The sequence below is a fragment of the Hakea prostrata genome, chromosome 10 (genome assembly GCF_041222555.1).
Source record: "Hakea prostrata isolate BN-2017 chromosome 10, UWA_Hpros_2, whole genome shotgun sequence".
NCBI classification, from domain to species: domain Eukaryota; kingdom Viridiplantae; phylum Streptophyta; class Magnoliopsida; order Proteales; family Proteaceae; genus Hakea; species Hakea prostrata.
Window position 1 is genome coordinate 43,044,450 of NC_142609.1, and position 23,362 is coordinate 43,067,811.

The 23,362-nt window shown below is 36.6% G+C and overlaps 1 protein-coding gene across 5 annotated transcripts; it reads left to right on the plus strand.

The window, feature by feature from the left end:
• The first annotated feature begins 1,344 nt into the window (after positions 1-1,344).
• Positions 1,345-21,393, plus strand: LOC149003186 (Serine/Threonine-kinase). 5 transcript variants are annotated; one of them, XM_089136238.1, is made up of 9 exons: positions 1,345-1,566; positions 3,332-3,405; positions 5,989-6,069; positions 11,772-11,864; positions 12,068-12,187; positions 13,990-14,061; positions 17,628-17,705; positions 18,628-18,828; positions 20,503-21,393. In XM_089136238.1, the coding sequence occupies exons 1-8, from the start codon at positions 1,473-1,475 to the stop codon at positions 18,817-18,819; spliced, it is 804 nt and encodes a 267-aa protein (XP_088992364.1). In that variant the 5' UTR covers positions 1,345-1,472; the 3' UTR covers positions 18,820-18,828; positions 20,503-21,393. The 5 variants fall into 5 exon arrangements, with proteins under 5 accessions (XP_088992364.1, XP_088992365.1, XP_088992366.1 ...); XM_089136239.1 differs by having other exon boundaries at positions 20,659-21,393; XM_089136240.1 differs by having other exon boundaries at positions 20,662-21,393.
• The last annotated feature ends 1,969 nt before the right edge of the window (positions 21,394-23,362 follow it).

The following is a 23,362-nucleotide window of genomic DNA, read 5'->3' on the forward strand; positions in this document are numbered from 1 at the left end:
AAGTTTAACTTGCTTATATTAACACTTAACATTCGTTTTCAGCGGACAGGGTGCCTTAACCTATTTTTTCTTATAATGAATCTATTTAATAAATCAAATAATTTAGGGTCTCGAAAATTTGAAATAAAATGGAATTTTAAATCTACAGATTCATGGTTCAAAAAATTAACTATTTGGTTAGCATTAAATCTACTAAAGTTCATGTGATTTTGTGAATGTGCAAATATTTAGCGTTTTTATAGTAAAGGTGAACCCCATATTTGTTGGGGAAAAAAAAAATACCCATAAATCCGATTTAACGTTTTAAAAAATATGAATCTCTAAATTTCACGAATTCATGAATTTTCACAACAAAACAAGTAAAGATTTCGCATTCATGAATCAAGAAATTTGAAATCTATGAATTCATGTAACCAAATAGGTTCTTTGAGAGCAAAAGAACGATCCGATTCCGATTTCCCGAAATGGGATTTCAAATCTAGGAAAGGAAGAATGGCATAATAATAGTGAAATATTTACCCCCCTTAGCTTTGACAAATAGCACTAACTTTAGTTGGATAATATCTCTTTCTGGCTTACCTAACAAGTATATCAAACACCTCCCCTTTGTTAACTTTATCGATTAAATTTAACTTTTGCCGTTAAATATTTTTCTAAAATCCTAAACTACCCTTGACTAAAATATTTTTTATTTTAAACCCTAAATTACCATAATCACCCTTAAAGTTAATACTAAATTACCCTCAATTAAAATAATTATTAAAAATCAAAATAAAACCTAAATTATCTTTAATTATTAAAAGCCCAACATGCCCTTTTTTTATTTTATTTTTATCAAACAATTAAAAAACACGTACTACTCTCAAGTAAATTAAAAATGCAATTAAAAAAGAAAGGGTATCTTTATAAAATTAAACACGTACTACTATTTTGGGCTTTTTTAATTGTTTGATAATTTTTTTAAAAAAAAGGGCATGTTGGGCTTTTAATAACTAAAGATAATTTGGATTTTAGTTTTGATTTTTCATAATTATTTTAATTGAGGTAATTTAGTATTTTAACTTTTAGGGGTGATTACGGCAATTTATGGTTTAAAATAAAAACATATTTTAAGTCAAGGGTAGTTTGGGATTTTAGAGAAATATTTAAGGGCAAAAGTTAAATTTAACCTAGAATTTTCCGAGAGGGGAGGTGTTCTGATATATTTGCTGGTAAGAGGGGAGGAAAATGATAATCAATAAAAAATGTAAGCCGTTATTCAACTAAGAGGGGAGGTAAGTGATATTTACCCATAATAAAAAAAAAAAATAACCGTTATTCTATTTTCGACGAACGATAAAATGCCTCCCTAGCCAAATGCCAAATCGCGCCTCCTTTTGACAGATTGAGTTGGTCGGTGCATCTCAGTAAAAGGGGAAGCTCGAATATCCAGGAAACCGTTCGGAAGAGAATCGTATTGAAAGGTCGCTAACATGGAGACGAATTCAAAATCCGGCGGGAAGAAACGCCGAAGAGAAGAAGAGAGCGAAATTGATGGCGGAGAAACAAATGAATTCTCATCACTAGGTGAAGACGCTTTCCTATTTTGATCTAGTGTTTTTTTCTCCGGCTGATTTTGAGAAATTTATCATTATGTGTTCGAATTCTTACTTTATTTCGGCAAGAAATAAGTTATCGTATTAGTTGGTTTTGGTTGAAGATAGAAATTGAGTCCGCTCCGATTCCACATAGGTTCACAATTTACACTCGAAAATGGAAAACTGGGGTTTCAGGAATATCTTCGACAACCTTACTGTAGAGATGTAATGCATGTATCGTGTTAACTAGAACAACTATTTAGCCAACATACGCTATCTTTGATTTTTAATTAGTTGAAGGTTGTATTGGTTTGGTCCATAGTGACGAGATGCCTAGACAGTTCATGTGGATGAGGTGCATATTCTTTTGAAAAAATTCTAAAGGTGAATAATATCCAGACTTCAAAGCACTTGAAAACAACGGCTCTTTGCAGTTAGTTGGCAAGGGGATATTGGAAGTGAAGAAAATACAAGCCACCAAATTTCCTAAGGAAATATGAAAAAGTTTCAGAATCATGCCTAATGATCTGACACTTCCTTGTAAGGTTTGCAGAAAAAAGAGGAAAGAAATCATTCATATTTCACAGCTATTTAAAGAAAAACTTCGGTACTTCCAGAAATGTTTGTCTAATACAAAGCAATTTTCACTTGGAAGATACATAATTCGCATCGTTCAAGCGTTCTCTCTGAATATTTACAGGGAATACCCTTGGCTGGGGGGAGGGGGAGGGTTTTAAAACCCTGCCGAGTTTTGATGTTGCACATCTTCTATTGGCTACAAGCATGAAAAAGTATGACTTTGGTCCCCCTTTTTTTTTTTAAACACTTGGTCAGCTTGTTGCTTGATTAGGTCAAGCTTAATCAGAAGTAGAGATGAATACAATATGTTAGCGCTGGTTAAGGGCTTGGCTTGGCTTGACCATCTGATCTCTTTTGGTGGGGGAAGTTCACCATTTAGTGCAGTGATGGGGTGTTCATAGAAAAGAAAAGCGTCACCCAATGAGTTGTGGGGTGGAAAATAGAAGGTTTGAGAATCCAAAGAACAAGTCAAGGCGAGAACGGGCTGTTTATTTTACGATAGGTGTCAAGTGCAACAATATATGTAGCTGAGACATCCTAACAAACCGACAAACAGGTCCCTGTTGCATCTTTGAAACCTTCACCTGTACAACCCACTTTTTTTAAGTTACGGATCCTCGAGTCCTTTAATCCATTCATAGGACAAAAATATATCATATCATCATTGGGACATAGAAACATCATATCATCCTTGGGCATATTCCCATATGGGATCATGTGAAGCAAAGCAACGGGAAGGAGCAGAGTATGATATTTTAATTGTAAACACTTTCCAAACATATCCCTTTGATCAGTTAGTAAAATTATGTATAGGTGACTGAGTTTTTCATTTTTTTTATTTAAGAAGTAGCTCATACACTGATGACTGAACATGAGTCTGTCTTATGTAGGCCTGCAAGCATCTCTGTTGTGACAAAATTAAGAGAGATACTATCATCCTATAATTGCTTGGAACATCATGGGAACTGATTTGTCTATTGTTGTAGTCTGCTCCCAATATCATGCATGTGTGTCTCTACAACACTTTTACTATAGGTTTCTAAGGCATTTTGGAGACCATTTACCTTAAAAAGGCCTCATGGAATATTAAAGTGCCTGCTTTTAAGTGTTTCAAAATTTTAGTCTGGCTTTGTGCTGATTTACTTGTGTCATTCATTATATTTGTAATAATGCAGAAAGCAGTCTCACATTTAGTGATACCTTGATAGCTCTACGAATAATGCGAGCTCAGTTTCCAGCCATTGACAAGGTTAGTATTGTACTCCTCTATTGAATTAATTTACATCCGTTTTACCAGTGAGTAAGAAGCAAATTCAAGAAGAACGTTGTTGAATTGATACTTCCATCCAAAAAATTGTGTATATTCTTAAGTTGATAGAAGATGAAGCCACTGATGCTGACATTTCACTGAAATCTCTGATACTTGTTTCAGACTTTCAGTAATAATTAACCTAACAAATGATAGCAGCTGTTACATCAGAAAATCCAAATGGTGATGTTGTGAATAGGCATCCTTAGAAGCCTTGCTTAACTTATCTGTTGCTAAACATTTAGTATGTGTTTGATAACGTTTCTATGCTAGAAGCACTGTTTTTTGTAAAGAATGTTTTTCGATGCTTCATGCTTAGAAAATATTTTTAGAACAATTTTGAGCATTTGATAAACACGTTCCAAAAATGTTTTTTAAACATTTTCAAAACAAGAACACATTTGATAAACACATTCAGAGAATATGTTCTTGGTGAAATCTCACTTTTAACAAGTATTAAAAATTACAAAAATGACATTATCATCCAAATAACTACCGAGGATGATTATGTACTTGTCATTTCCATCCAAAATAGAATGCTTTTTGGTTTACATAGATGTTAACCCCAATAATAATAATAACACACATCCTCTGCCTTCTTCACCAGCTAAATGTATATTTCTCCATCCATGTGGATTTGCCTACATAAAATCTGAGCAAAAACTTCTATGTATAAGAGATACTTTGACATACACTGGGACTATATTAACACCACAAATAAACAAAAACTAAGCTAAAAAATTTTGACACACCAGATGTCAGGTATTCCCCTCTCAGCTTTAGTTATTGCCATGAGCATGCCACTGCAGACAGGTTGAGGGGGTCCACATGGTCATGTTCAAAATCCAGTCAATGTCCTCTTTCTTCTCATACAAGGAAACAGAAAAGAGAAATGAAACAACTTGGTCAATGCTATGTTAGTCTGCTATTGCAAACTGACACAGAGAAGGAAAAGAAAAACCCAAATTAAGGGAAACTTGCCACAAGACCCCCTTCCCTTAGAATGTGGTTTTTTTCCTCTTCGCCAATAATTCTGTGCATGGAATTCTTATGTTTTTTCTCACCGAGGAAAGAATCTGACAACCTGTGATTTTGCAAGTCTTTTAGTGGGAAAACAGAGCTGGTACAAACACTAGAGCATCGTAATCATCAAAGTTACTTTCTTGCACAGGATCTGAGGCTGTCATATTAAAGGATTGTAATGGTTTGTAATGGTTCCATCCAAGGATTTATACTACTGTAACAGAAACCAGATTGGCAGCATCCATTTAAACTATTTTTCTTCTTATGGATTTTTTCTAAAGGTAGGGGGTGCAAGAGGGGTTGAGGAGACTGGAAGAAGAGAACACCCACAAGAGAGAGGAAACAACGTCTGAGGAAAATGAGGATCGGGGAGAGGAAACAGAGGAGACTGAGGAAGATGAGAATTCAGAATTTGAAAAGTCTGTGGTAGAGGAAGAGGAAGCAGAGTCTGAGGTAAATGCGTAGGAATATGAGGACCAGGGAGAGGAAACAGTGGAGGCTGAGGAAGAGAAAATTATCCGGGGAAATGGAGAAGGAATTCTACCTAAGGTTGTACCTCCTCCAATGGATGAACTATCCTTCTTTGAAGATCAAATAGACGCAGCATTGGCTTCAGTAACAAGGTTACAAAACCGTACAAAATACATTGCATTACCTGAAGGCTTTGGGTTCCCTAATTTCATTGGGCATTTCATCAAACAACTACATTGCCAGTAATCAACAAAACTAGAATAACAATCGAAATGTATTTCACTTTTGTACTTTTCTCTGTCAGGCATTCTATCAAAAAGGCATCGAGCATCAACCAGCCTCTTCTTCCGCAGGTACCCTGCCTTCCAAGAAACTATCTTTGAATCTAATATTGATTCAAAAAGCTGACGAGCAGCGACCAGTTGTGCATATGCCTGCTGATAAACATGTTCCTTCACCTGCAACAAACTTGATTGCAACAGAGGTTAGAGGAGATGGTGGATTTGCTGCTAGAGTTTCAGAGGCTGGAGCAATAAAGAGACTTTCTCTTCACGCTGATGTCTACAATGAAGGAGGAGAAGGTGGAATCCTCTATGGAGTTGCAAAGGCGATGTTGAGGAAGACCTCTGTCTCTGTGAGACAAGAAAGCTTCTCCCCTTGGTTTCACGATTTTATCAGGCTCACTTTGGTTAGATTTGTTTTTGGAACAGAAAACCAACTCTGAGGTGTTTTGCTAAACCTGTTTTTTCAGCAAGATTTACCTCCGGTTTGTTTTTAGGGCATAGAAAAACAAACCAGCTTATCAAACACAATTCAGTTATTTTTTGTTCCCACAGCGCATGAAAAAAAGAAAAACGTTTTCTCAGAGAGTTATCAAATGCACCCTTATTGTCTTCTTACCTGCATTAATCCATTATCCATTAAACAGACTCATTATCTGTTTGATTATTATCACTACTTTTTGTTTATGTTCTAGCTCCTTATTAATTTATTGTTACCTGATCATCTCTTATGTATATTTATCTTTAGGTTTCAATTCAGCCCTTCATTTTACGTTCGCAATTGTATAGCAGCGTAAAAGACAGAACACAAGTGGACAGGGAATTAGAGGTCTGATCCATCCACTGAGACTTTTAAGTAATTGGTTGAGCATTTAATTTCATCTATTACTTATGAACGAACTAACCTTTAAACTAAATTTAACTTAACACTCATTGTTGAGCATTTCTTGTGGTCGAATGTATACTTGGAGATTGAAGATGACTAATGTGCCTATATCCTGCCTTGTTAAACTGTTGCTTGCAGGATATCCTAAATATCAATTAGTGCAGCATTATTTTGTTACTGTTAAGCTCATTTTTCTCAAGTAGTTCTGATGAAAACTGTTTCCAGGAGCAGCACAGGGCCTACAGTTACTTACCCCAACCCCTACAGCCCCTAGTCCTACCAGGGATATTTTGGTCATTTTTTCAATTTTCATGGAGTTCAAGGTCAAAGTGTCATGGGGTCCAGCTTGTTATTTGGACCTTAGATCTATTTTTATTTTCTTATTTGAGTCATTGTTTTGTGATTTATTGTAGAATCCTTGTCTAGGAATGATTCCTAAGTTGTGAAGGAATCCTCTAGTTTCAGTCTGTTTCTTGTTAGGATTCCACATCTACTCTTGAAATCCAAATTGGATCTATCTATAGTGAGATATGATAAAAACTTTGTTTGAGTTGGAGTATTGAGTCAAGTAGGAGTTTAATAACAACAACAACAACAACAATAAGCCTTGTCCCAACTAATGGGGTCAGCTACATGGATTCTTGCCTTCCAATCAATTCTGTTTGAGGTCATGCTAGGTATAAGGCCTAAACTATGCATATCATTTCTCACCACTTCTCTTAAGGATAACTTAGGTCTACCCCTAGCTCTTTTAGTCCCTTCAATCTGGATTGTATCACTTCTCCGTACAGGGGCATTTATAGGTCTCCGTTGAACGTGGCCGTGCCACCTCAAACGACTTTCTTGAAGCTTATCACTTATGGGACCAACTCTCAAACCAACTTTAATATGATCATTCCTTATCTTATCCTACCTAGTTTTTCCACTCATCCATCTTGGCATCCTCATTTCTGCTACACTGAGTTTATCTATATGATTCTTTTTAACAGCCCAACATTCTGCACCGTACATCATAGCTGGTTGAACAAGTAGGAGTTTAATATTGATTTAAATTACAAGTTAGAGTCCTAATATGCTTTCTTTTAGGAAGTTGAGTTCTTTTATGTTTCCCTTCATGTAGGCTATAAATAAGCCACAATAGAATGTAACTAGAAGTATTGAGTTATTGAATAAAATCAGAATATGAAGGAAAGAGTGGAGTTGTGGGTTCCAAAGAGGAATCCCACGGCTATGTGAATGATTCCTGCGATTCTTCATCTCCTTTATCACCTTCAAGCCTACGACAGCAGCTATACTCAAGCATCACAGCAGCTTAAAGTCCTCTCATCCTGATCCAAGTAAGTATAAACCAGTCCTTCCCCTACCTCTTAAGCCAGCGCAACCCTCCCCCATTCCCAGCGGCCGCAGCTTCACCCCACCCCTTTACCCCCCCTTTTCCCTCTAGTAGGATCTCACCTAACCCCCTCTTTTTCTATCAAAAGACTTAGACCCTAATACTTTTAAATTTCGTGCACTGAAATCCTGCAATTTGTCCTTAACTTCTAGATCTAAACGTAGTTAAACATGAACCCTCACCCACAGTCCAAGACCACCTAGGATTAGCATCTACTACACCTACTCTACTTCCCCTTCCAAATCCTAACCCTAGTTGACTTCCTCAAGAGTTCCACTCCAAGTAGGAAATCTATTTTGATACCTTAAACCTTTAGGATTAAATCTGAAATTACAAATTAACAACAGCCTGACTCCTAACCTAGCCGAACCCTAGTAGCCTTCCATTCAGCCCTAAATACCCTTAAACTGTAACCCTGATTACAACATCAGATCTGAAATCATAATTACAGCAATTTTCAACCCTTAAACATAAAACCCTAAAGCCCCATAGCCTGGTTGAAACCTAATCTAGTCCTAACCTAACCCCACCACCAATCCTTTGCAAAGACCTATGTTGAAGGCAATTACAGCCCTAGAGGACTACTGATTCTATTGAAGAGGATCTTGGGGTGAGCCTAAATCTAAGGCATTATCTCAATCAGTCAAACCCTGAATTTGGCTCACATCAAGTTCAGTACCTGAACGTGAAGATTGGCGCCACAGCGGTATCTTCCAAACTTGTGTGAAGTGCAATGATCAATGATGCACTATGGATTGATAGTGGTAGTTGCACTAATGTTATCTCTGAAGAAGCTGTTCATAAGTTGGGGACGATTGCAGTTCACATCCAAACTGCTACAAAGTTGCTTGGGTGACAACACTAACCTTGAGATTATTGATAGGTGTTTGGCAACTTATCTATTGGGGATTCAAGGACATGGTGTAGTGTGACATCCTCCCTCTCAGGTTTGTCATATTCTTCTTGAGCGACCTTGAATATTTGATAAGAAGGTCCAGCATTGTGGATATGCAAATACCTACTCTTTCAAGCATGAAAAAGAAAAAGAATGATGAAGTTTCTTCCTGGTAAGGACGCCTAACGTTAATCTAAAGAAAGCAACAGGATTGTTCCTCCTTCAACCAATTGTTTTAGATGGCCTCCTTGGTCCCTTTCTAAACTCAACAGAGTCGAGTTCTTTTCAGAAGAGAAGGGTGGATGTAGTAGCTTTGGGTTGGCGGGCTCGACATGATCACACTTTGGAAACCTAGACCAAGGGCTGGGCCTAAACCAGTTTTTTGGTTTGGAGTCTCTGGACAAGGCTGAGTTTAGTCCAACAACAACAACAAGCCTTGTCCTAACTAAATAGGGCCGGCTACATGGATTCATGCCCTCCAATCAGTTCTGTTTGAGGCCATGCTAGATACAAGGCCTAAACTATGCATATCCCTTCTCACCACTTCTCCTAAGGTTAACTTAGGTCTACCCCTAACTCTTATAGTTCCTTCAATTTGGATTATATCACTTCTCCATACAGGGGCATTTATAGGTCTCGTTGAACGTTGCCATGCCACCTCAAACGACTTTCTCATAGTTATCACTTATGGGAGCAACTCCCAAACCAACTCTAATATGATCATTCTTTATCTTATCCTTCCTAGTTTTGCCACTCATCCATCTAAGCATCCTCATTTCTGTTACATTGAGTTTATCTATATGATTCTTTTTAATAGCTCAACACTCTGCACCGTACATTATACCTGGTCAAATTACGGACACACCTCTTCACTTCATCCATAATATTTTAATTCTTTGGGAAACATCATCTTCTATATTACTTCTTTTATTTATGATTGAACCAATGTACCTAAACAATCACTCTGAGGAATCTCCTTATCGTTAAGTTTCACCACCTTATTGTCTGGCCGATCAAGACTGAAGTTACAAACTAGATATTATGCCTTCATTTTACTTAGTTTAAAGCCTTTTGATTCCAAAGTCCATGATTCTAACTTGGTATTAATCCCTGCTTGAGTCTCGTCTATCAACACAATATCATCAGCAAAAAAATGCACCAATGAACCTCGTCTTGAATGTCTTTGGTTAATTCATCCATTATAAGTGCAATTAGATATGGGCTTAAACTTTAAAGTTGATCCTTGGTGTAGCCTAACTGTAATTGGGAATCCATTACTTTGTCCCCCACTGTTTTTACAATTGTCACTAAACCATCATATGTATTCTTAATCATGTCCATGTATTTACTTTCGTTAGTTATTTTCTCTAGTACTTGCCAAATTAACGCTGGAGGAACTCTATCATAAGCTTTTTCTAGTTCAATAAATACCATATGAAGGTCTTTCCTACACTCTTTATACCTTTCCATAAGTCTCCTAATTAGGTAAATAGCCTTTGTCGTAGATCTTCCTGGCATAAGCCCAAATTGGTTCTCTGTAATTGAAGTTAAGTGTCTCAAACGGTTTTCAATTTCTCTCTTATAATTTCATAGTATGACTCATTTAATGCCTCTATAGTTATTATAGCTTTGAATATCTCATTTATTTTTGTAAATTTGAACCACAATGCTTCTCCTCCATTCATCTGGCGTTTTCGCTGTGTTCATAATCTTATTAAACAACTTAGTCAACTAAGCTAGCCGGTTGGTTCTTAAGCTCTTCCATACTTCTATTGGGATTTCATCAGGATTTTATGTCTTGCCTAGTTTCATCCTCCTTAGTGCTTCTTTTACTTCGGACATCGAAATTTTTCATATATATGTTCGAAAATTGGTGCCTTGGTGGATAGTGTAATCATCCGAATCACAGATACTTGAAGTGTGCTCATTTAGTAGACTAGAGAAATATATTTTCCATTTGTTCTTAATGTCCTCATCACATACTAATACTTTATCATCTCCACTTTTAATGCATCTGACATGGTCAGGATCTTTACTCTGCCTATCCCTTATTTTAGCTATCTTGTAAATAGATTTCCCCCCTTCCTTAGTGCTGAACTTATTATAGAGCTCTTCATACTTCCTTCTCCCTTGCTTTTCGAGCAATTTTCTTAGCTTTATTTCTAGCCAACTCATACTTTTGAAGATCCTCAACTTCCTTAGTCCTTTGTTATGTCTTAAAACTAGCTTTCTTATTCCTAATGGCAGCTTGAACCTCACTATCCCACCACCAAGTCTCTTTATAAGAATGGAGCTTTCCTTTTGATTCACCTAGGACATCTTTAGCCACCTTCTTGATAAACGTATCGATCTCATTCCACATCGCATAGTATCTCCCTTAAAATCCTACTTTCCTTGTTTGACTATTTCATTAGCGAAAGATTTCAAGCACTCTCCTTTAAAGTTCCACCATCTTATCTTAGGATAGTTAACCTTGCACTTTTTATGAGTTTTACGGGTTAGGCACATATCCAAGACCACAAGTTTATGTTGTGCAGTTAAGCTTTTCCCTGGTATCACCTTGCAATCCTTGTACAACAATCTACCAGTCTTCTAGTTAGGAAGAAATTTATTTACTTATATATGGGGTAGGTTACGTATGATTTCCTAGGTAGTTTCTTGGGTACTATTAGTTAGTTTCTTGTTTCAGTTGTTCCTATTCTAGTTGGGTTTCTGTTTTGAGGCAAGATTTATTCTCTATTATTATGTAATTGCATGAGGATTCTCAGAGTTTGATATGAAATTTGAATATTGAAGTTTAGTATAGAGGAACTCCAGCATGAATGTGTTTTCTGTGTTTCCCTTTGTTCTGCTCCTTCCTATTATCCTAGTTCTCTCTCAGTGCAGACCACCTCAGCAGGCCTTCTCAGGCTCTTCATTACTTCTACTCCCGGCTGGCTAAATTCTTAGACTTAAAACTGTATGTCCTAATTAGCTGGTTATAAAGAATAGAAGAATCACAATTAAACCTCACAATATATTCCATGGACACTCAGAGAGAACCAGATCTTTCACAGTTTCAAAGAAGTTCCCATTATCACAATATGCCACTACAATACCTCCGTGCTCCTTCCTTGACTCTAAAACTTTTTGTATGCATTTGTCTTTATCCTTCTGGATATGCAAAATTTAAATTCTATTACTTTTGTTGTATCTTATTTTCCTTCCTTGTACTGTCTTTAAACAAGTAGTTGCTTTTGGTCTTTAAGGGAAATAAGAACAGCCTCGGAGTATTTATATTTGGTTGACACACACGCTCTATATATATATATTCGGTATATGTATTCTTGAAAATATTAGAATATTATATTCTTGCAGTCACTGAAGGAGGAGAAAGTTTTGCGGGTATTCAAGCTAAATACTGGGCAAGATGATAATGCAATAATGTTCATGGATGATTATTTAACCCAGGTTTGTTCTTTATTCTGAGGGATTTGTCTGGTTGATGATGGTATATTTGTTTTTTATTAGTTTCAAGTTTTGTAGGTGAGGTAACATGGGTAATTTAGTTGTTAGTCCCCCTTCTTTTTTCCCCTTCTGGTGGAAGACAGTGTTAACATCTTTCTGGGATTGTGGGTGTTATGACAAATCTCTGTCTTGTGTTCTGTGAGTAGATAGGGCTTGTGATGAAGCGGTTTGAAGCCAAAAACCAGGACAAGGTTGCTGTGTTTGAATGGTTCAAGACGCATGTTATTGCTTCCAAGCTAGAGCCTAGCATAGGACATCAAGAACTGGTGAGCCATTTGAACACGTTCTACCTGAGGTTCTTTATTTATTTGTTTGGCTCTTCCTAATTCTCTTTTGGTAATGCTCAAGTTTCAATATCCAATTTGACCATTAGTAATAATGCTTAATGATGACACATGTAAGATCTCATTCTGTCCACACTAAACGGGAGTGGGGCTTGTTTCTTTCCAGATGTAGCATTGTTTACTTTCTAGTTGTAATGAATTATTTTCTTACTCTTTTTGGGGGAAAAAAAGAAGAAGTTTTTCTCTGCTCACCACTAACTTGAAAGACTGGGCAAGTAGCAATGTAGTATTGGAAAAAGGTGTTGTAGTAGTAGAGTTCAATGTTCTGGGAAGTGACCCACCTTAATGTGTTTTTTTTTTCTCCAAACAATTCAGTTTGGTAACAGGAGGAGCACATACATGCTACACCTAGAACTTAGGGTTTGGGATTCTTTAATTGGGCTAGGGTTTGGGTCAAGTGTTAGAGAAGGGGTGGGGATGCTAATCCTAAAAGGGAAAGGCAATTGTAGTTGGGGTTAGAGATACATAGGAGTTCTAGTTCAATTAGGGTTTAGGGTTTTCCAAGGTTGAAGATGAATTGCAGAAAATTCTGCAACCTAATGATTGATGGTCTGATAGAGGACCTAAAAGTAGGACTGGGGTCTAGGGAAAGGTGCAATCCTAAGGGAAAGGGAGGGAGTTAGAGGATTAGGGGATCTAAGAGTTCTATTGGGAGAGAGGCTGCTGCTGCTGCTGGGCTAGGGGGCAATGGGGGGGGGGGGCTTACGGATGGTTAGGGAAAGTGGGGAGAGGTTAAGAAGGTCTGGGGTTGTTCACTTGGAGTTTAAGGTAGGTGCTGTTGATGCTGAATTGCTGTTGAGAATTGAAGATTGATTACTGACATTGAAGAAGAATGGCTGAACTTGAAGAAGATGAACACTAGAATCTGCTGTGGCCCTCCAAAGAAGACCACAATCTTACTTGCCTCCAAATTCATAATTTTATTCGTCAATTTGAACTTGAAAATTACATAACTGGAGTACTTTATCTATTGCCTTCAAATAAGAAATAGAAAGGGACTCTAAATTGGTAAACCAACTAGAACTCTAATTGGCTTATCCAAAACTAACACAACACTTTAACTACTACTTAGCTACGTTGACATAAAAAAAACTCTTTTACTAACTCTAGAGGACTCCAATCCAAATTCTAAGAGTAGATATGGAGTCTTAAAACTAAGGAAGTTAAAATGGACGAAAATTGTGGGATCCCAACATCTCTGGGAATCTCACCTAGACTAGGACTCTTAAATAAATGACAAAATACTAATCAGAAATTTTGAAAAAGAAAATAAAAATGTATCTAAGGTCCAGAAAACAAATTGGACTCAATGGGACCCAGACGTAGGACACCACAAAATTTACAAAATTACCAAAATACCCCTGGTGTTGGCTGAATTTCTCTGGGTTGCCGGTGGGAAGCCCTGGGTTCGCCTTAGGTGGTCCTGGAAGCTGCTTGCTTCAAAGGCTGAGTAGTTGTTTTTTTCATAAGAATTATTTTTAGTTGGCCATTAGGAATGAAGTATTACTACTTTGAACTGTGGTTTCCCTTCTGCTTAAGTCAGCCAGATTGTTTTTCTTGATAGATTTTCTAATAGACTCTTGTATCATGTTAAATTGGAAACACATTTTCTTTTTATGCGTGAGGGGTTAAAGTTGCCTGGAGGAATCCTCATCCAAAAGTTTTCAGTATTTACTAGTTTTTGTTTTTCTTTTACAGTTTTGGTAGTCTTTGCTGCATTGCAGTTGTCACTCTTATCAGCCGGTGGAAAGGTGAAAGACGAACACTTATCTCTCTTGATCAATGCTGGTCTTCTTGTAAGTTGGCAGTAAAATATTTAGTTTGAGCATTTTATTGTTAGAAATACATGTAGTTTGTCTTTCTATATTGATTTTTCTTTGTTTTAGTTTCACCACTGGATTACAGAAACTTGTTGTCTGGGGGGTGAGTGAAATATAATAGTGTATTTTGGAGGCTGTTAGCATTAGTTAGGACTTCTTTCACCAATATGGTAGTCAAAGATATCATGCGTATAAACGGTATAATCTATATTCTTTATGATTATTTATTTTGAATAGTTTGACTTGTAACATATTACATATTAAGGGTACCAACTGAAGGGAAAGACTTTACAGATCTATGAATGTTCATGAATTTTATTCGTCTGCAGGTTGGTGTGTAACTCAGAAACTTATGAAGCTTTAGTCTAAGGTCAATATACTGATGCTGATTGAATTTAGATTTGTTACATCTTTATGACAAGTTTAAACCCTGAGGGTCATGATAGCTCTCATCCCACATATCTTTCAAGTCGAGTGAGGTGCCATGGGAGTGCTGAGAACATCCTCCAAATGGAACCCATGTGGTGGTTTCTTTGTGAGACACTTGGCATTCTTCTACCCTTCACTTAGTAGTAACCAATTACCAAATCAAATTCAAGGAGCCAAGTTTAGCAATGTGGCTGATGCCAAAAAATTAGAAATTTTTTGAGTCTCATTTTTGCTGTGCTTTCAGTCCAAGATATGATATTCATTATTCAACCCTTTTCACTTCGATCTTCCAAGTGTCATTGAGGCAGCCCCAAATTGTGATGGCCCCTTCTTCCAAGATCTTCTAAGAGAACCAACTCATATGGGACTAAGAAAGGGTGTCTTGAAATTTTGGTTGTGGGATATGGGATGGATTATGTGGTACAAATAGGTTTGGACTACTGGACTTTGAATTCCCTGGTTAAGGTAATTGGGATGATATGACCACAAAGATGATGTGATTTAGTTTTGGGAGAGATTTAGAATGGTGGGATATGTGGTAATGGGGCAGGTTCTTGAGATATAGGATGAAAAGTAATGGAAATGGGGCGATGCTTGGAGGGATTGTAGGTAATGATATAAGGATATGAACCCCCAAGTTTGGTTGCATTGGATGGCTAACTTGGGAGATATGAGGGGTCTTGTTTTGGGGGGTTTTTAAGTATGAAAAATTCTAGAAAATATCTATGAAACGTCCAAAAATTAAAAAAGAATAAAAAAATAAAAAAATGTTAAAAAAGATGATATGAGAAGGGGAAGGAAGTATAGGCTGCCTGATGCTTAGATGGAGCTTTGAGGATGGAATGCTCAGATAGAGTATGAAGGCTGAACTTTGATCTTTAGCCAGGTGTAGGCGTGGTTTGACAACTTGCTCTCGCTAGCAATCTCATCTGGGCCAAAAAACGTCATCTTGGCGAGTTGTGAAATTTTTTCCTCCCGAGTTGATGGCCTGACTAGGGGACTTATAAGGATCTTTTCGGGGCTAAGACTTGCTGTGTAGCCTGATTTATGCCTTTTAGACACAGTGGTGACCTTAGATTGATGAAAAAAATAAGTAAGTGTATGAGTTCTCTTTCGACCCTAAGTTTAGAACCCTTGCGCTAAAGAAGCACATTTATACGAATCATATACTTAATATTTAGGAATATGTTAATGTTCCAAACTCAAAAAACTATAATATATTATACATTACACATGTTCATCATCAACGTTCAAATTACAAAGTTCACTTGACATGATGGGCATATAATTACAATTAAATTCCAAGATAAACCAAGATCTCTCCATGATATCTGAGATACTAGTGAGTCTCAATGAGATTTGACTGATATATAACTCCAAGGTAGCTGAGATATGACTGAGATATCTGAGATATATTAGATATGAGCTATATCTTAGCAATATTTGGTAAATTTTTCATCTAGATGCTCAACTCGTCTCACTTGGCTGGAAAATCAAGATACCTTGTGAGATCTCGGTAGGACGTCACAAGTTCTCAAACCATGGCCATAGGTGTCTAGGCTTTTTTCACCTTCAGAACCCTTCTCAGCCTTTGAACTTCGATTTCCAATTGATAGAACCAGAACTTACTAACAAGCATAAGAGGAACTACTTGAAGAGAAGCTTTTCTTATTCAATATTTAGTTTGCCTTCTCCCCATCAAATGGATGGATCATTTGTACATAATATGCTTGATTCCTATTCTGATCTGGACTCCAAGCTGGAAAAGGTGAACTTGGTGCCGGAAGGCTTTTGCACAAGCAGAGTTCCCCGGGGGGTAATTTTCCTATGCAGTCTTAACCTCCAACAATGTTTACTCAAAAGGCTGTTTCAGTGCCTTGACCTCAGGATACAACTATTCTGATTTAGACTTTAAGCTGGACTCTAACTCAAATTGGAAACTAACTAACAATAGAAACTAATTAACTTAGACTAGGACACTTAAATCTGGAATAGAAACATAAGAAAGGACTATTCTGCAGGTAAAACTTAAGTTAGGCAGAATTTACATAATTAAAGCAATAATTAATATATTGTCGTACTTAGTACCAAGCTTTTGGGCCACAGAGTAGGCCCATGACCACATAAACCTATTAAACAAAGGCCCAACACCCATATCTATCAACCCAGGTTGATTTCAAAGGAAAATTGGCCAATTTGGTGCTGAATCTGCCCCAGTCATCTTGCAAAGGAGTGCATCTCTAAGTGTGAATATGGCTGCAATCTTGTGCAGTGATCAGTTACAGCCTGGTCAGGAGTAGGAAAGTGAACTTACAGGTGACCTTATGTGATCCATGATGAATTTACTCCTCTTTTCTGAATCATTGTTATTAACTTTAGAAGAATGTTGTTAATTGTTTTCTTAGTCTCTTAAAATTCTGCTCAGTTCCATATGAGTTATAGCCTAATCAGGAAAAGTAGGGAAGTGCAATTTAGAGGTGATGTTATGTGATCCATGATGAATTATTTTCATAAATTGTCAGTACCACCCACTGAGTTACCCTTTAATATTAGTGTCACCCCCTGAGTTGTCCAATTTATCAGCTAGACCCCCTAGTACTAACACCGTTAGTCTCGGTTAGTTTTTATTTATCCATTCCCGTTATTACCCCACATCCTAAGTTTAAAATTACTACCCATGAACCATATCTCCAAAACTTTGTGAGGATTTACGATTGGGAGAGGAAGAAGTCACAGATGGTAGAGAAAGAGGAAGATGAAGAAACAATTTGAGCGTCGGGTTTTATGTTCAAGGTTATTCTTTTCTTTTTGGAAAGTTTAACTTGCTACATCAGCACTTAACTGTGATTTCCTAATGGGAGGGGCTGTCATTGATATATTTTCACCCTATAGGAGGTCTGGTTGATAAATTGGATAACTCAGGGGGTGGCGCTGAAATCTTCCCTTGATTGTTTTCCCCCATCAAAGAATGTTGTTAATTATTTGCTCAATCTCTAAAAGTTCTGCCCACTTCCATTTAAGGATTGATATTTTCACCTTTTTGTGTGTTTCTTCCCCCCCCCCCCCCCCCCCCAATTTCTTTCCCTTTTATGATGTTTCTCTATTCTCTGTAGACTCGCCAGCTAATTGATCCAAACATGTACTGGTTTGCTATTCCAAATATTGGCTCAATACTTAAGGGTCTTTCTCAGGTATATATCTTCTTATGGTTTCGGTGTTCCATTCTTAATCTGGATTCATGATCCCTTAATAACTTATGGTTTTTTCGTATGCTAGATAGATTCCAAAATGAGCAAAAAGTTTACATTCATGGACTACTTTTTGGTGGTTGTTGGTCCCTTTGAATGAATGCAAATCAAACAACTTTTGGATGGACAGTCATATAGATGACACTTCTTCTGGTGGAACTGAATCCTAGTTTGAGGGCAACCTCCACAAAAGGAAATTTTTTTTGTTATGCTTGCAGTTTTTTCCATCTTTTCTAGGAAATATTTCCTTTGGTTAAATACTTAAATTCATCCTAGATTGTGATGACAGGAAAGGAAATTATCTCTTATTCCGATTCGTGATTTTGTTGTCCAATGTTTGTGACTGGTGTCTTGTAAATGGCTGTCAAAGTTAGTGTATGGGATTATAGGATTGTTTACCATTTAAGTACGACATTCCTATGTTTATTTTTCTGGTCAGGAGTTAATGTCTTCTTCTGGCTTCCAATAGTACTTATCTCAGTTTCATTGATGTAGCATCTTCCCCTATACTTTTTTGTCCTCTATGCTGATATGCATGCCATGCTGGGTACTTATACCATCCTTCAATGAAAAGAACAAAACACTGACAGGAAAAGTGTGCCTTGGAAGAAGGATATTTCTGACCTTTTTTGGATGGTTGCCTGCAAGGGAAAAAAGCATTAGTGTACGTCCACAAACACAAGTATGCTGCACACACCAACAAACACATCTATGCTTGAGTTTTTTAAAATACCCATGTCAGACGTCAATACACATATACTTGTTACCTGGGTTTTGTATTGATGACAGCCTGTATCTACTGGTGTTTTCTAGGTAATTTTTTTTCCTGAATCATTATTGTGAAGCATCTTAATTATTCTTTCAGGGAAGAAAAGAGCTCCTTTCATTCCTTAACCGTAGGAAATTCAAAGAAATGCAGCTTGCCCCTTTGGAGAAGAAGCGCCTCCGCATGTCTCCACTTGATATGCGCTTTCATCTTCGGGATTTAATTGGATCTGGGCACCTGAAAACATTCCAGACCCCCACTGGCTTAGTTGTTCGGGTTGTTAGAGATTGAGAATATAAGGTACTGCCATGCTCTTTATCTTTCTCCTCTCTCTTTTACTTTTATGTTTCTTCACCCACTTTGACCCCTTTACTTGCTCTACCATCTATGGCTGTTGAAGGAAATCATTTGCTGCTTTGAGATCGTAACTTTAGCAATTAGGGCAGTTGAATGATCTTTTTCATTTGCTAATTGTCCCACTTTGGGACTCTCTGAACCATTTCTTACCCCACCACCAGTTGGAAGGATTCATTGTCAAGCCAGATTATCTCAATAATTTCCCAGATACCAAGTACAAAATCTTTTGATCTAGAGGTTCACATGGATCTTTCTCAAAGAAACAGGATCATTTCTTATGCTTCTAACCCAGATTCATTTACACCTCAGAAGTATATGCATAAACCAGATTCAAGATCACCACCAGAGGCACTATGCCTCACTCGGATCCAAGTGGTGCATACTGATTTTCATCAAAGACATGTACCCTCTGGTTTTAAAGAAGATGACATGAAGTGGGTATCAAGCAATCTAGATTAGAGTGGCCAATTCAACTCCGATTTATAATGGCCTGATATGAAACAGTTTGCTGATTCTGATCCGAGTCGGAGTGAATCAGCTAATTCACCATTCTTGAAGCCATGCTCTCTCTTTCTCTCCCCGCTTCCCAGGGGTGTTTCAATGGTTTAGTAGACAAAGGTATTCCAGTAAGGATGCAGCATTAAAAACTAATGCCATATTATGGAATTTATATCTGGAACAACATGTTCTGATAAGTCTGTCTATTTATCTGTTCGCCTATTCATTCGGTAATCTCTGTCCACTGTTTCTGTGGCTTTGCCATGTCCCTACCATTGAGATTTGAATAATGGTTTGTATGGTCCCTTTCTTTAATTCGTTCTTTAATTCGCAGGAGGTCAATCAAAAAAAGTGAATCCTGTGATGTATTGATGATGAGTATATAACGCAGCTTGAGTAGTAAAGTCTTGTGCCATGAATGCTTTAGCAAGTAAAGAGTACATGTGTTGGGCTACTAAGGAAGTAATAACCCCTAGAGAGGCTAGAGTGAGGCCTAATTGAAAATGAATAGAATTATTGATTGTGTCATAAAGACCCCTATATCCATGTCCCAATCTCCCCCCCCCCCCCCCCGCCCCAACCCAATATGTGTTTCTAAAAGATCTTCCATACTGTGCCCAATCCCCAAGTTAGTTCTATACATATGACCAACAACGAGAAAAATCAGTGCAATGGCTAAATTTTGATGTGCAATATCGGTCAGTCATAAACTTTACATTTGTGGATGAAAACCCCCAAAAGAGTTAGAATGGCAGTCCCCGCTCCCTGGAAGGTACCAAATAAATGACTATTGGAATCGGGATTTCGGGCATAAAGATTTCACTGACCTGTAAAAAGTGGGCCTAACCTTTGCGTCGTTGAGTGACAAATGGGAAATAAGCAAAGTTGTGTCGTCGGAGTAGTTTTGGTTCTTTAATGAGCCTGTGAATTTTTTTTTATGTTCTTCCAAATGCGCGTCAAGCATCAGCTAACTCTTGTATCTCTTGCATCAAGTATTCCCTTTTCTCATTTATTCTTTTTTTTTTTTTTTTTTTTTTTTTTTTTTTGGGGGGGGGGGTTTGAATTAGAGGAAGATGATGAGTTCTTGCTGTCTTTTCCTTCTATGTGATTTTTTGTTAGGTAACATGGAATTTGGTGAAGGGGACTAAAATGTGGAATATTTGCAAATCCTCATAGAATTGTTATCAAGGAAACAGTCACCTGATGTCCACAACTGGCAGCTGAACTGTGGAATCTTTATTTGTGTGGTTATTCTTTCATTTACTTTGTTTTCAGCAGAAGAGTTGGATGAAGTATCCTTTTGGTTGTGTCAGTGTGGATACCAAACCAATGGATCGAAATGCGTTAAAGAAAATTTCCAGAGCACAAAGCGCCAGCCATTTTCACTTCTACTGTTTGATTTGCATTTCAGGTAACAAGATCAACAAAGGTGAGGGGATTGGGTTTTGTTAAGTGATTATTAGAGCTATCAGAAAACTGGATCTTGATTTAGTCCATTTAGAAATAAATAAAATTAGAAAAAAAATTGGTTTAGATGTACTCTTATGCAATAATTATGCTTATAAGATTAGTTATGGGTATAGACATAACTCAACTTGTATTATTACAATATATTTTTTAAAATCATTCTGTTGTTAATCTGATTGGAAAGTTCTGATAAGACTAATATCAAGTCAAATACACAGGTTGAAGTATTTAAATTGGCGTTGTAGAGTAAAACTAGATTATTATATATCTGTATTCCATCAAGAGATGGGCACCAAAATATTTTAAAGAAAATACAATATTCTCCTTTGTAAATCTGTTTGTGAGATCATCTTGTATCTTGAATCATGTTTTTATTTTATTTTTATTGATATTTTTAACTGAGGCACCAGGCTCATTTGCTCTCTCAAGTTTCATATGAAAATGAGGATATAAAGAAAGGTGTAATGAAAATGAGATTCTGCTTTAAAGAAAAGTCAATATTCTCTTTTATAAATCTGTTAGTGAGATTATCTTTTATCTTGAATCATGGGCTTGTTTTATTTTTATTATTATTTTATTATTATTATTTTTTTATAATTGATATTTTTAACTTAGCCACCAGGCTCATTTGCTCTCTCAAGTTGCATATGAAAATGAGGATATAAGGAAAGGTGTTATATGAGATTCTGCTTTAAAGAAAAGAAAATTTCTCTTTTGTAAATCTGTTAGTGAGATCATCTTGTATCTTGAATCATGTTCTTTTGTTAATATTTTTAACTTGGCCACCAGGCTCATTTGCTCTCTCAAGTTGCCTATGAAAGTGAGGATATAGGGAAAGGAAAGGAAAGGAAAGGTGTTATTAAAATGAGATTCTGCTGTCGGCCGTTTTGTCAGTTTTATTGTTCAGAAGGTTGAAAATTGAGGTGTCTTTAAATTTATAAAGATAAAAGAGAGAAAGTGCTTTTGCTGCTTTTTTCCTCTTCAACTTGTATTGAATGTGAGTACTGATTAGAAAGCAAAGATTTCTGTGAAACCAGGGCCAAAAAAATTTCTCAATGATTTCTTACTTTTGATCACATTTATGACAATTAAATGTGGCGAAAGGGTAGAAGTGCATTAGAGTGTCATTTGGAGAATCTAAAATGCTATTGATAATGATACCCGTTCTTTAATTACTTTACGAAAATGGCTCTTCAATCTTCTTTGTAACACTCGTAAATTATCTTGCCTAATTTGGTAGATGGGATGTCGACTCTTTTCTTGTGTTGCAGTTATGTCGGTCGTGATGGTATCAAATACAATATTGTTGAAAGATGCGCGTGTTAGTTCAGATTCATCTTCAGCTTTTGTTTCTAAGTGTTTTCTTTTTTAAGTTTTTATTTGTTTCGAGAATTGTGTTTTGGAGAAGTGCCAAGCAAATCCAAGCCTTTCAAATTGTGCGAAGAACCATAACATTGCCACTATAAACTATGCCCAATTAAATTCCCCAACTAAAACTAAATAAATCCAATATTATAAGTTATAACAACCTTGTGATATTCTGAAATTATTTGTTCATTAACATATACCCAAAAAACTTTTGAATATTGATAGTACAATAAAGATCTTGTATAAAATATTGACAAAAAAGTGGATCCTGTATAAAAAGTATTTCTATCAAACAACATTTTGTATATTAAATGCTTTACCAAACTTTTTTCTTGGAATTCCTTTTCAATCTTAATCATAATCATGTTCCTTGAGATGAATTTGCAAGAAATTGTCTTTATGCATCAAAAGCTTTAATATCCTTGACTAACACATAAAGTTCTATAAAGATTCTTCCTAGTTTCAAGGTCATTTATATACTAAGGGGAATGCTTAGGTTCCAACATCTCTGCCTATATGGCCTATAAATAAAGTTTTAAAATAAGAAAAAGAGAGAGAGAAAAAGAAGGCCCACCTTTAGGCATTAAAGGCCCTATAAGGTAGTCTGTTTTCACATCCTTTAATGTTTTCCTTTTCTTTGATGAACTGAAGAACTTAATTGATCTGATTTACTTTGGAAATGATGTGATTTTGATTTTGCTTTTGCTAAAAGCATGCCTATGGATATCTTTTTTGAGGGTCCCTCACAGAATTGGGAATAATTGGTTTATTAATTTTCTTGACTTTATGAGATTCTTTCTAACTTACACACGCATCTCCTAAACGGTTATTTTTCCTTTTAGGAATAGATATTTTGATAATGCTTTACTTAAGAGCTGAATTCTTTTCAGGGCATTTTTCTTTGAGTTCCGACGGTAGAGGTTTGTGCTTCCTTCACATCTTTTCATTATACATCACGAACAGGATCTTGAAATCTACTGGGAGTCTTATCTTTGTGGGTTCTCTTTCTTATCTACTGGGAGTCTTATCTCTGTGAGTTCTCTTCTTAATCTATCGTGGTGAGATATGAAAGGAACACAAACCTCTACACTGACGAATAGAGAATACAAACTCTCTGGGTTTTCTTCCATCACCCCCTTTCAAT

What these genes read in the sequence shown, in the direction of transcription:
- LOC149003186 (XM_089136238.1), top strand. Translation starts at nt 1,473, where the DNA reads ATGGAGACGAATTCAAAATCCGGCGGGAAGAAACGCCGAAGAGAAGAA. An exon ending in AAATGAATTCTCATCACTAG is followed by an intron (nt 1,567 to 3,331) that starts GTGAAGACGCTT and finishes GTAATAATGCAG; the next exon opens with AAAGCAGTCTCACATTTAGT. An exon ending in TACTTAAGGGTCTTTCTCAG is followed by an intron (nt 17,706 to 18,627) that starts GTATATATCTTC and finishes TTATTCTTTCAG; the next exon opens with GGAAGAAAAGAGCTCCTTTC.